The sequence below is a fragment of the Haliotis cracherodii genome, unplaced genomic scaffold (assembly GCF_022045235.1).
Source record: "Haliotis cracherodii isolate W230 unplaced genomic scaffold, xgHalCrac1.p SCAF_15, whole genome shotgun sequence".
In the NCBI taxonomy this organism is placed as follows: domain Eukaryota; kingdom Metazoa; phylum Mollusca; class Gastropoda; order Lepetellida; family Haliotidae; genus Haliotis; species Haliotis cracherodii.
Window position 1 is genome coordinate 18,531,996 of NW_027266270.1, and position 14,530 is coordinate 18,546,525.

A 14,530-nucleotide genomic window follows, 5' to 3' on the forward strand; every position below is an offset into this window, starting at 1 on the left:
AGTGTGTGATCCACAGCAGGAAGAGGGTGATATTCTCTCCTCACAGACTCGTTCAATTTAGTCAGATCAACACATATTCTGACCTTCTCTGAAGATTTTGGGACGACCACCATACCAGCACACCAGTCGGTAGGACAGTTCACTTTAGATATGACACCACTGCTTTCCATTGATTGGGGCTCCTGTTTCACTTTCTTCATGAGAGGTAGAGGCACACGTCTGGGTGTTGAGATAGAGAAAGGCTTAGCATCCTCTTTGAGCTTGATAGTATATTCACCTTCCATCTTTCCTAGCCCAGTGAACAGTTTGGGAAACATGTCTTTCCATTTGTCCCCAACAACGCTATCAATGCGGCTGACAAGGTTGAGAGCTTGAATTGCGGGTCTACCCAGCAGAGAACGAGTAAGACATCTGGTGACATATATGTCCTGCTCAGTCACAACATCACCGTACACAGTTTTAAGTTTTGCTCTGAATTTTCCAACAACATACAAACTAGAGTTAGCTGGACCATACAGTCTCTTGCCACTTTGCTGAAGTTTTAGAAAAGGCTTAGACACATAAAGGTCATAGGGAATGATGGTGACGTCAGCACCCGTGTCAATCTTAAAGTCACGAACTAATCGTGAGTTAACCTCAAGATTTACAAGCCAAAGCCGTGATGGATCGGAGCTTTCACTATCAGCACTAATGGAACCAAGGAACGCATATTCCTTCTCGTTGGTACACTCATTGTTAGACCCTTGTTCGAGACGAATCTCAGATAGACCCCACTGTTGACTCCTGCATACTACATCCCAGTGTCCAACTTTACGACATTTCCGACAGGTTGACCTGGTTGCAGGACATTCTGCTCTTGGGTGTGAATCTCTACCACAGTATGAACATGTGGGTTTAGGCTTTGCATTGTTAAAAAATGGACGAGGTGAAGTCTTGGGCTTAGTTTTGCCACGAGGTTTCTTGCCTTTGCCTTTAGGAGTGACAAGTTCTTCAACTCTTGAATTTCCACTTGCTGTATTCAAAGACACATTGCCTCGAATCACAGGTTGCTGCTTGTGGATAATTTCAGATTGTCTGGCACTTGTGACAGCTTTCTGTAATGTTAATTCAGAGTCGTGCTGAAGTTTTTCTGATAATTTGAGGTCACGGATTCCAACGACAATTCTGTCTCGAATCATCTCATCATGAAGTGCACCATAATTACAGTTTTCTGCAAGAGAATAGAGATCTGTGATGAAACTATCAACTGGTTCACCATCTCTCTGTACACGCTGGTTAAATTTAGCTCGCTCAAATATGACATTTCGACGAACAGAAAAGTACTGATCAAACTTAGCTTTGACAATAGTATAGCTCGTCTGTTCCTCTTCAGAGAGAGTGAAAGTCGGCAAAATGTCATCAGCTTCTGCTCCCATCAGGTATATGAGCTGATTTACTTGGGTTTCTTGGTCTTTTGTAGCAAGCTTGGAGGTGATACGATACCGCTCGAATCGATGGATCCATCTTGTCCATCCCTCTGTGTTAGAGAAATCAAATTGCTCAGGAGGAGTTATTTGAAAGCTTGCCATGACAAAATCCTTCTTCTGACACCATGTGGCGATATGACAAAGATGTCTTCGTTTGTTAAGTGTGTTTATTCACTGGAAGTGTAGCTGTGTACAGGAGTGTGGCTGAAGCCATGTGCTTCCAGCCAGCAGCATACTCGTGAGAGTTATCTCCCCTCATGTCTTTGGCTGGGGCCCATTTAAGGATGGGGCCCACTTAGGGTTTAGCTAATACCACAGATTTCTATTGTGTTTTCTGCACGAAATGTACTGCCACACATCCTTTGAATATTGTAGTAACCTCAACTTTGCACCTTTGCATTTTGTAACCTATAATCGTAGATAAAATTTAAATGTCTGCCAACAATGACTGAAGAAAGTACTTTTCTATGAATATTAGCTCCTGCAGTGGTGCAGCCATCAAACCAACTGTTTCAATCAGAGGGGGTTTATTGTGATTTGACAACCTCTGACTGACCAATCAGAATCAAGTATTGTTCAAAGTCATGGTAGATTCTCATACTTTTTTGGGTTGAGTCCCATCCGAGATTCGAACCCACACTGCAAGAGTGAGGCACCTAATTGTCAGCACACAAAGTCAGCAATTAAACCCACTCAGCCACCGTAGCTTCCACAAAAATGAAAGTCCAACAACTGACTGGTACAAATACTTTATCACATATACCAAAACATTCAATAATTATCTCTCCTCAAACAATGTTAATGTTAGTGCCATGTAAGACTTAATTTGGGGAGTCAAAGCATAAATGTAAACTAAAGTACTCACGGAAATGAAAAAAAACTGTTTTTCTCAATTTAAAAATCGACACAATGTGTTACGTAGCTGTAAATACGAAATGACAAAACAACTCGAAAAGTACTAGTCTGGATTTGCTAGTTTGATCTCAGTGAACAATACAAAATGTACTTTACAGGAGGTAATTTGTTGGCACTTTCAACATTCAAAAATAAAACTAAGTCCAAATTGACATAGCAGAAACAGACTATACGCATTATGCACCTGTTCTCACCTGTCGTCAAGGTGTCATAGGTCACCTTGATCTACTTACACCTGGTTATGCCCTGTTTCACAATAGTCTGTTTTATTCACATTTATACACACTTTTACGTGTAAAAAGGCATAAACACATTTGATACGCTGTATTTGTGCCACGGCCCAATTAGTACTAATTTAGTTGTTTGAATATTTACATATTTTGTATATTAACTGCATTTATTTAAGATCTGAGGTCGAAAAAACAGGTTTTTTTCATTTCCGTGAGTACTTTAACCATAAAACCTATAATTCAACTATAAAAACATTATCATAAACTAACATGTCAACACTTACTCACATGTACCTCTGTATACAATTTGTCTAGACAGCGCCCTAATTATCTAGAGCTAAACATCTAAACTAATAGCTAGGTAGGTTCAAAGGATTGACATCTTAAAGTTACAAATAGTTCAAAAACTTAAAACATTCACATAAATGTTAATCCCTCATATGGACGGTCCACACAACCTAATCTTGTTGTGATTGGTCTGCTTACCCAAGCCAGTGGTACAACACGTAGATGTTAGTATAAATATCGGTCCGGAAGAAGTGTCTTCAGACTTGCTCTCGCCTTCCTAGGAACATGCTCAGTCCCTGGGAAGTCTATGTATGCTCACCTTTGTTATATATAATTGTTAGCTACCAGTACCTATATATATCATGTTTATGTAAATACATCTGTGTATATTGTATTAGTTGTCCTTGTTCTACCTGGCTAAACTACCGGGGTACACCCCTTAGTCTGAACATAATACATGCATTAACTAAGTCAGTGGGCCTGACCGCCTGATCCCGTTAGTCACCTCTAGGCTGAAGGCCTATTGGAACCCAGATCGTCACAGAGCATGACACGAGGGAGAAACTGGGGAGCTATTACGGCTCAAAACATCCTCCCCACCCCATCTGGGGAGTGGGTGGATTGTTTGTTTGTTTGTCAGCAATATGCCAGCTGTATGACGGCGGTCTGTAAATAATCGAGTCTGGATCAGACAATCCCGTGATTGACATCATGAGCATCGATCCACGCAATTGGGATAAGATGACATGCATCAACAAAGTCAGCGAGCCTGACCACCAAATCCCAATTGCCACCTTTTACGACAAGCATAGGCTTCTTTTACAGCAAGCATGGGTTGCTGAGGACTTATTCTACCCCGGATCTTCATGGGTTAACGACTTGTACAAATACTTTGTCACATATATCAAAACATTCAATAATTATCTCTACTGAAACAATGTGAATCTAAGTGCCAAGTGAAACTTAATCTTCACGGGTGCAATCTGGGAGGGGTTAAGTGACAGCCTGCTCACCTTCAGCCTGCAGAGGTGTTTGATGGGACAGGACCCGTCCGCATTGGGGGGAATGTGCAGCTCCCACTTGCCATAGTCCAGCTTCTTGAAGGAATATTTCTCTTCAATCTTCCAGTCATCTGCAATGTTATGATTATGTTTCTTAACCGACATGAGTATATTTTGTGAGTGTCCATAATAATCGGACAGAGGATGTTTATCTCACAAATATGAATGTGGAACCAGTGATTATTTACTTGTAATTTCACATATAATTTTATTTATTACCCATAAGGGCATAGATATAGGTAATAATATACTCTGTAATTCCACTGAGCATCCTAACAATTATTCCATTGTTTTCATTGGTTGCGAAGAAGCCCATAACATCGACATGGTCATATAAACACATTGTTGCAAATAATTGAAAATTAGCCAAGGCCTGGAAACTTAAAACATTAATTCACTCCTGGGAGCTAATTGTTTGTTACAGCAATGTTACAGCAATGTTACAGAAGTCTGAATACATTCCAGTCTGGACCAGACAAACCAGTGATCAACACAGACCTATATATACAACAATTTATTTCACACTGATTTGTTTTGTATATATGTGTGTTTGTTTTGCACTCAGCAATATTCCAGCTTTATGACAGCGGTCTGTAAAATAATCGAGTCTGGACCAGACAATCCAGTAATTGATAACATGAGCATCGATCCATGCAATAGCAATACCATGACATGTATCACCCAAGTCAGCGAGTCTGACCACCCGATCCCTTTAGTCGCCTCTTACGACAAGCACAGTCATCTCTTATGACAAGCATGGGTTGCTGAGGACCTATTCTACCCTGGATCTTCAAGGTCCCAGTAACATAGAGTGTGCAATATATATGTACAGTGTGTAATATGTAATGTGTATCACCCTCTTCACAGGTCTTTTCACACATGTACAAGATGTAACCAGACATTGTCTAGGAGAGAACTATAAGTCATCATAAAGGACTTTAATGCCACATTGAAAAGTATTTCAATTATATCATGGCATGACCGCTTCATGTCGAGGGAAAACCCCGATGTGATGCCAGTCTTAGACTTTTACAAACTTGGTAAAAACACAAGAAATGGTATGGTGCTGACAAAGCTAGAAACATCATCAGGACAAACTAGGATTTGAACCCAAGACCATAGGTTTCATGCAGGCCTTAGGGGCACATTTCTGTACAGTGAACAGCATCGCCTCAGTACAAAATTACTTTAGTCTTCGGCTTGCCATCTTCTTGAGGCAAGGGACTTAACTGACCATAAAAGTCCAGTTTCCACCCTTCAAACTGAGTCGGATTATGGAGTTATATTTTGGCTGGACTAACAAGTCTATGCATAGTCAAATCAAAATCACATAACAAAATCGACATCCGGTTCGTAAATTGCCATGCAGATTTCATTCAATTTCAGGATTTACAAAGCATGTGTATCGCCAACTCAACGTCAACTGATACTTTCCAAATCTTTGCATGTTTTTAATCAAGGTGCTCACATGATTTGATGCACTTCACGAAGTAAGACCCGATTTGTCATAATACAGATTTTGATTATCGATCAGATCATCTTGACTGGATGAAGCCATTTTGTTTGATTAAATGCAAGTGATATGAGAGGTGGAATCTGATTGGTCAATAGGAGCGACATAGAAGGGGCATAACTCTCAATAGCCATGATTGAGTCCATAAATTCCAGCCCAGTTCAGCAAGGGTGGAAACTGGACTTTTACAGTCAGTTAACTCCCTTGCCTCAGGAAGATGTGTGAACAACAAACCACGCCATCATCATGATCATGGTCACACACATCAGCCCCAGAGTGACAACTACAAACCATTTTGTCCATGTTTGGATTCTGGAGTGATTTCCAAAAGCTAATTTAAGAGATTTTGCAATACCAGCTGGGGCTAGCATAACCTTCCTGCCTATCACAACATCACAATGCTGAATTGATTGCAAGATACTATTTGAACATGTCTAAATTAACTGATGCTGTAAGTGAAACACATCCTGTCTGATAGCAGCTAAGTCTTGTCAGCCTGGGCCCACTTGCATAAAGCGATCTTGGCGCTACGACTATTGTAAGCCTCTGTTAAAGAATGGGAGCATCATCTTAGCGCTAAGATCTCTTTGTGCAAGTGGGCCGAGGACATGCAGAACATGGAAAGGTTCAAGCCCAAATGATGCATGTTAAATATTGTGATATATATCGTATCGTGACATAAGTACTGGTATTGCAATACATAGTACATCATGCATGAATGAGTTTTGTTTTACACATTTAGCAACATTCGAGCACGATCACGGCCGGGGACACCAGAAATGGGCTCCACATATTGTACAAAAGAAACCCAGGTCTTCGGCATGACAAGCAAACGCATTAACCACTAGGCTACCCACCTCCCCTATTACATCATGAGGGATGTGTATCTTGACACCCCTAATCCTAAGACATACAGTGAACTGAGAATGTTATGTTTAAACTCACTGAAGTCTCCTCGAAGATAGATCGCCTCTGCTGCGGGGGCCCACTCAAACATATCGATGGAGTTATCTTCCCCTCGATGAATTCCATATTTCTGATACGCACGCGAGAATTTCTCCAGACCATCTTCATTTTCATCTATCTGCTTCACTAAGTCCTGGAAACAGCCATATCTGAAAAGGTAGTGAAGTGTTGGGAAATATGTACAGAGAAAAGAGCAAGGGAACAATTTTAAAAAGTTTATTATACGTAATAAGTATAACTTGAAGGGTCGTTGCCGGCGCGAGTACTACAGATATGTACCTCACTTAAGCTTCTGTATACAGAAATGTACCCTAGCCAAAATCAGAATACACAAAATGGTACCCGATAAACTAAATGGTGGACGAGTCGATATTCCTCAACTCAAAATCAAAAGTTCTGGTTCGCCTGAGGACGAATGCATGCTGGATAATGCTGTGCATCGTGGAATATTATTGTAATGTACATACATACATGAAACAGTATGACAGTTCTGATTCAATAATGGAAAGGAAATGCAGAGAAAAAAAATATGTGTGTATGCCATGTTGAATTTTACTGCGGTGTGTGTGTGTGTGTGTGTGTGTGTGTGTGTGTGTGCGTGTGTGTGTGTGTTGTCATTGCAAGTATGGCAAAATACAAAACTCTACCATGTCCTTTTAATTTACTGAAAAGCAATATTCAGATTTGTGCATACAGCTAGATCTCCATGTCATTCTTTACAGAACAAGTGAAAAAAAAGGTCTTTCTTAATTTGTAAATTACATAATTCAGAAAACAAATTGGGACTTTCACATAGAGACTATGACATTCACAACCTAGCTTCTAAATATTGATCAATCGGATAGTTAAATAAATGTTGCAAACCAAACAAGGAAAATAAAAATCCTATCTCGGTAAAAATATTAACAACATCATGATGATCAAATAACAAGTTCCATTTAATAAAGAGGTTACTTTTCACAGTTTCTGACATCTCAATGACAGCAGACAGAAGCCAAGGTCTACATATATCCTCACGAACACTGTGAACATCGTGTGACGTGCATGGTCCCAACGTGAACCAACGCATGAAAATCCCACCGGTAAACTTAAGACTACCGTGCCATGTTGCCATTTTGCATGCCGCAAAGGGCCTTGTAAGCCATGACAACTTGAGCAAACTACTGGCTTACCTTCGCCGTATTTCCTTTTCAAAATCTCTAAGATACCCATCGCTGGAAAATAGGTTTTCTATCTGAGGCACAACAACTTTCGTAGCATCTTCTGCCATGACCGCAGTGTATGACATACGACCTTGACCCGGTGTAGGTCATTGCGTGTGAAGGTTGCCGGTGAGGGTTAGCTCCCTTTGACCACACTTCAGTTTTTGAACCTATAAATGACTGATGTACATATAAATTTAACATAACTAACAATTTAACAATCAGTATTCACATGAAAATGAAAATGCTTTTTTAATTGAAGTTTTAAATGTGAATTACCAATCAGATCTGTTTATTTAGTTTGCATATTTGCTTCTTTGTGGAAATTGTTGTATTTGACAAAAATGCCGCAGCTAGAACGGGAAATATACAATATTTGAAAAATAATATGTGATATTAATATAGAGTCGGCCTTACCCGAATAGATGCCCACGTGTGGATAGTGGTTGGGGTGTGTGGTGCAAGGGTGATACCACTCTTTTTTTAAGCAACATGACATTTATAAATTGAATTTTATAGTTTTACAAGAGATTTGGTAGACTAAGTGTGAACGTATTAAAACACAATAACTAGTTCATTTGGAGGTTTGTATTCAGTACAAAATGGCACTCCTAACAAACTCAAAGTACGATCAAAGACAATCAAGTGTGAGTCAAGCAGACCACTTGTTCGCTATTTGTTCACGTGTCCTTCATTTGAAGAAGAGAGTAAACAACTCATTCATAAATATACTTATATTAAACCTAACACGTAAAACATGAATTTACCCTTTATAATAGCCGAAGATTAGGAAAGTGAGAAAAGTGTCCAAGTTATGTAAAATCTTCATGATAAAGTTCAAACCTGGAAAGAATATTACATAAATCTTTGTGCAAATTTTCATCTGCGTCCTGTACTGCTCGCAAAAGATATTTATGACATTGTAATGGGTTTTTTTTAATGTACATACATTTTGTATGATCAATACGTGAATTGTACCTCTAATGTCGCTGCCAGCGACCTGAGTGCAATATAGGTAAGTTCTGTTGGTAGCACGAGTCGGGTACGAAGACACATTTAGATAGGTCACATATTGTAACCTGTTACCATTCGATCCGCATTTGTCTGCTCCGTAAGAAAAGAGTGAGTGCGACCTAGTGAGTGAGTGAGTATGGTTTAACGCCGCTTTTAGCAATATGCCAGCAATATCACAGCGGAGGACACCGGGAAATTGGCTTCACTCATTGTACCCATGTGTGTAATCGAACCCTGGTCTTCGGTGCGACGAGCAAACGCTTTAACCACAAGGCTACCCAACCGCCCCTTCGGCCTATTGTGACCCAGAATCCCCACCATGACAACCATAAATTCCTACATGGGTAGCCATACGTCTCTGGAAGCCACGAGTGAGATATATTACTTAAGTAGGACGCTTTGCGAAATAAATCAAAATAAGACCAAATAAATTAGATACGACTTCAGTTTTAGGACAGCGTTAGAGATTCATTTTCTTAAATCGTAGACATCTTAAACGTGATATAATGTGTTTTATAAGCCATAACCTTTGTTTCATATTTTCTGTAGTTAAGTTGCTGTGGGGAGTCTTGGGTAGACTAGGTCCCAAGTGTCGTCAGCTGATCCCTGGGCAGACTAAAGTGGGGGTACTGATTGATTTGGATCATGACCTGGTTCGTTTGGCTTATACTCCCCGACAACACGCATGCGCACGTTGATTGTTGGTCATGCGATCTTATCAGTCACTGATATGCCTGGCCAAGACTATTATGTACTGGTCAACATGAAAATAACATAACTTCTTTTGCGTTTCACGTCGCTCCAATCACCGACCATTCTTATGATGTAAAGGATCGCTTTCGTAAATGAGTGATTGAGCATGCGTATTTACGCCGCTTTTAGCAATATCACGGCGGGGGACACCAGAAATAGGCTTCACACATTATATTAAAGTCGGGAATCGAACCCGAGTCTTCGTCGTGACGAGCGAACGCTTTAACCACCAGGATACCCGACCGCCCCTTTCGTAATTGAAAGTATAAAGTATGAAACGGGTAACTATCAGAACTGTATAATTAAAGAAAGAAAGAAGACAAAGTTATGAAACGTTACAAATATGTAGATAGGAAAAAGGCTTGTTTTAAACTTAAAACATTAAATGCAGAGGAAATACGATAATGTGTACCAAACATTTTTTAGGCTTGCAGATACGTTTTTCAAATATTTGAGCATGAGCTTGTCCTAGACCTGTTGACTCTCTTTGGAGAGGTGGGAAAGGACGTTACATCTAATAGAAAAATCATGTTTGGTCACAGACTTATATTTTATCCAGAAGTGCTCGTGCTCGTTTGTTCGTTGCAAAAACCAAGATGTCAGTTTACATTCATGACGTTATTAGAAAGTTTCAATTTATCTAAAATTTCCATTGCTTCTCGTTAGAGGGACTAACGGTATCGGATGCGCAGGCTCGCTGACTTGGTTGGTGCATGTTCTCACCAAACAGGGTCGATGCTCATGTATCAATCACTGGATTGTCTGGTCCAGGCTCGATTATTTAGACCGCCATCAAAAAGCTGGAATATTGCTTAGTGCTGTTAAAGAACAAACAAACAAATCTAGTGGTGAAAAAAGGGCATGTTCTTTGCTCTCATGCAGTGCGTGGGTTCAATTTCGTGTCTGGAGTAATGATTAATTAATGGTGTACACCAGATAGGCCTTACTGCCCCGATATCCTTAAATTAGCGTCAAATTGAATATATACAAAAATATTGGGGTATTTTGGGGATTCCTTTAAATAAGGATACCTGCGTTGTTTCGGTTAAATAATACAGTACATGAGATCGTATGTACGTATGATACTGAGTTTATTGGTCGGGCGATAAACTCTTAAGAAGAAACGGCAACAGCTGATTTGAGAGGTCTGTGTTTTCATTGGTCCAGGTTTTGTCGGCAGTCTTTGCGACACAGGCGAGATCCGTTTGTTGACATCTCGACAAGCACGTGATTAGCCCTCTATTTTTAGAGCTCGCACGGCATCCTATCAACCAATCAGAGGTCCCGTAACACAGGGTGTGTGTCGGCACGTGTGAAGGAAGTGATAGTAAATTGATTCACGGATTACCTCCGTCCAGTATTCGTCGGTCTCGTGTAAAGGTAAGCTTGTACATGTCTGTTATGCTAATGCTCAGGTGACGTATAGATGATCATTGTGGAAATTAGAACTGATGTGATTTATCATGGTCGGATGTAGGCGGAGTTGATCTGAGCAGTACATTCGCGAGTTGCGGCAGTCATTCGGAGCTTCGCAAAACTAAACTTCTAAAAGGTCTGATTTTAATGAGATTTCGAATGAGTGATTTGGATTGATCACAGTTCACTTTACCGGAGATTTGTGTTTTGATTAAATAGCTGCCGACCCGTTAGATTAGCCGTAAAATTATAAGTATATGCTAAATGATTGTGTTTGTTATTCACGCATGAGTGCGTTTAGTCCCAGGTTTGGGCCGTACTTACGATCAAAATTAGTTTTGTTTGGATTCTTAGGGTCACGGCCATCCTAAGCTGTCTTCACAGTCCCAAGAGCTACAGGCCTAGATATGCCCGAGGGCTTGAGTGAGTGAGAGAGTGAGTTAATATTTAACATCACATAGGCATTATTTCAGCCATGTCGTGACGAGAACAATTTTTACATTGCAATTAATGATCTATGTAAAAAAAACCTGTCAATTAATTATCTATGTAAAAAAACCTGTCAACAAAGGACAGAAAAAACAAGTAGAGAATCACAGATTTGTATAGAAAAAAGAGCATATAACCATAAAATGCTATCACTATACATTACAATACATTATAAAAATGGGCAAAAAGGTTGGCCTTGTTTGAGGTGCTGGTGGGGATTGTATGGACCAGACAATCCAGTGATTGACATCATGAGCTTTGGTGACATTCAGAGAAGTAGGCACGAATGCATTGGTAGGTCTAATCCTGATAATAGTCCTTGGTTATCCTGTTAATGATACAGTGGGGTTTGCCCTCTGTTTGATAATCTTGGCTTCAGATCTTATATTTTCAGGGTCCTGGTGAGGGTGTGGCCAAATTACACAATGCAATGTCAAAGTTGACGTTCTTAGATACTGTAATATGTAAACATGTTAAACAGTAGATCGTGATACAGTGTAATAAACGACCGCACCCACTAATAGACTGCTGTTTCTTAATTGTCTGATAATAGAATGGGCGGGTCTTGTCAGTGTCACTGACTTTGTATTGTTCACATTGTTTTTGTGTAATTGATTAAAAAGTTGTCAGTGAATCTATTATTGTTGATATATTTATTAATAAGAGTTGACTTCAAAATATTTTTTTGAATTTTTACAAGGATTTAGACTCACCATATTATATTTTACACCTATACCTTCATAAGGGACTGGTCATTTATTAAGGGGCGGTGGAGGCAGTGAGATTCGGTGGGGGGAGCTCGTCAAAATTATAAGTGGGGGGACTTGAAAAAAGTCAAAGTTTCTTTTTTCAAATGATGTTTTTTTTAATGGGTCATGAGAAAATGTTACATGGTATGGTGCTGACAGACCTAGAAACATAATCGGGGCGAACCAGGATTCGAACCCACAATCATAAGTTTCTGGCGTGTCCAAGGGACGCAACTCTGGTTTCTTTTCCTCCCACATTAAGCTGACAATCTGTGAAACTGTTCAAAGTGGTGTTAAACCCAACTCACTCACAGTGAATCGCAGCGCCTTAGACGACTGGGCCACCCGTGTCCCCTGTATCATCATACATGTCATATGAAGTTTTGTTGTATTAAGATAGACTTAATGTCATGTACAATTGACATTAGGGTTGCAGCGATACAGAAGGCCAAGATACGATACACATCTCGAAACACTTGAGTTGTTCACAACATATATCTCAATATGCCAGACAAACATGAATTAAAATACTCGTGAATTACTGATGCATGCAAAATGTTTCTTCCTGGTGAATAGTTCGTCACCAAAAACAGGGATTCCGAAACATCCCAAACAGCAAGTTATCCCTTATTTATCCCTATTTAGAAAGGCTATTCTTTCGTTGGGAGACTAAAAAAATATGCATCTGTATCTTCATGTATCGCGATACAGATCTGTGTGTATCATGAACTAGGGCTGGGAGGGGTAGCTCGGGTACCCGAGTCGGGTGGGTACTGAGTAGGACCCGGGTACCCACAAGACTACCCGGCCCGTGGTTTGTCACATGATATATTGTTTAATGACAAAAACTATCTAGAATTCTATGATTACACTACTAGTCACAAATGTTCGCATTTTTTTCTGACTATGCACCCATTCCTTCTGACTTTTCAAATATTTGAATAAAGATAAAACTTGAGTTAATTTCAGTGTATGCATGACCAGATACGTTTTGCCAATGCTATGGTAAAAAATTGCCCAATCTGACATTTCGTAGCTATCCCGTGAGACCTACACTGGGTACCCAGGTAGGGTCGGGTAATAGGGGGATGGGTAAATTCGGACCCATCCCAGTCGATAAAAGGTCACGCTATCAATTGTTTGTTTGTTGTTTAATGCCGCACTCAGCACTCAGATCTTCATGGGTCTCCTGACCTGTGAAGATTCCGGGGTAGAATAAGTCTTCAGCAACCCATGCTTGCCGTAAAAAGGTGACTATGCTTGTCATAAAAGGCGACTAACAGGATCGGGTGGTCAGGCTTGCTGACCTGGTTGATGCCTGTCATCGTATCCCAATTGCGTGGATCGATGTTCATGATATTAATCACTGGATTGTCTGGTCCGGACTTGATTTTTTACACACCATGCACACTGCTGTCATATAGCTGGAGTATTGCCGAGTGTGGCGTTAAGCTACAAAGAAACAAACAGTGATCATTCTACCTTTCCTTCATATACAATAATGATAACATTTATAGACCCAGTTGCACTGCCAAGCTGTCACCTTTGTGCTACCTTGGATGTCCCACTATGCTGTCACTGTCAGTAGGTCTGGTGGTTCATTCGGAGAAATGTTGTATTGATCCATTGATTGTTGATCAAGTTTTGGACCCTCATGGTCGAATTAATATCTGATGAAAATCATGCTGTTGTCGTAATTGAATGATTCTTCTCCATGTTGATAATGACAGCTGTGTCATTGTTAGAAACATATTACCTTTGTCATGTTCGGACACATTGGGGAACGGATGTACTGACGTCATTTCACAATTTGAAGGGTATGTTCATCAAATTATATCTCCAATGTTTAAAGTGACTGGTGCTTTTATTTCCCAGGAGCTTGGGTTGTGAGCAATGGGTGACGATCAGTGTATTGCCAGCAAGAAGTCACGAAGTATGAGTGAACTGGAAGAGTTTGACAGCCTGTTTCCAGATCTGGTGGATGATCTGACTAAGATTGGCCTGAAGGATGGAGAAATATCTGATGCAATGAAGTGGTTCAAAGAGGTAATGATTCATTGCTTTGTTTGTTGTTTAATGCCGCACTCAGCAATATTCCAGCTATATGACGGCGGTCTGTAAATAATCAAGTCTGGACCTGACAATCCAGTGATTGATGTCATGAGATCGATCCACGCAGTTAGGATAAGATGACATGCATCAACCAAGTCAGCGAGCCTGACCACCCGATCCCGTTAGTCGCTTCTTACGACAAGCATAGTCGTCTTTTACGACAAGCAAGGGTTGCTGAAGACCTATTCTACCCTGGGTCTTCACGGGTATCCTCACTATGTACAGCCTTATAACAATGTCTCATGTATGATGTAACACATGATATAAGGTCTTACTTTTAAGGAACAAATGTTCCATCTTTTTTATTGTCTGGCGGTGCCAAAGACATATCTTGAAAAATAGTGTGATTTTGTGAG

General features: G+C 40.2%; 2 protein-coding genes across 3 annotated transcripts in view; one reads left to right on the forward strand and one right to left on the reverse strand.

Annotated features, from left to right (window-relative positions):
* LOC139461894 (1,4-alpha-glucan-branching enzyme-like) overlaps positions 1–7,728 on the reverse strand; it is a 30,227-nt gene extending 22,499 nt beyond the window's left edge. The window contains exons 1-3 of the mRNA XM_071243382.1: positions 7,612–7,728; positions 6,419–6,588; positions 3,913–4,031 (exon numbers count right to left, since the gene is read on the reverse strand). Coding sequence (XP_071099483.1) covers positions 3,913–4,031; positions 6,419–6,588; positions 7,612–7,727 — 405 coding nt within the window. The 5' untranslated portion in view covers position 7,728. The remainder of the gene's footprint in view (positions 1–3,912; positions 4,032–6,418; positions 6,589–7,611) is intronic.
* Positions 7,729–10,710: 2,982 nt separating this feature from the next.
* The window catches only part of LOC139461895 (farnesyl pyrophosphate synthase-like), a 14,365-nt gene continuing 10,545 nt past the window's right edge, over positions 10,711–14,530 (forward strand). The window contains exons 1-3 of one of the 2 annotated variants that reach the window (XM_071243384.1): positions 10,761–10,788; positions 11,179–11,259; positions 13,938–14,108. In XM_071243384.1, coding sequence (XP_071099485.1) covers positions 13,956–14,108 — 153 coding nt within the window. In that variant the 5' untranslated portion in view covers positions 10,761–10,788; positions 11,179–11,259; positions 13,938–13,955. Of the gene's footprint in view, positions 10,789–11,178; positions 11,260–13,937; positions 14,109–14,530 lie in introns of both variants that reach the window. The other variant, XM_071243383.1, reaches the window with a different exon arrangement.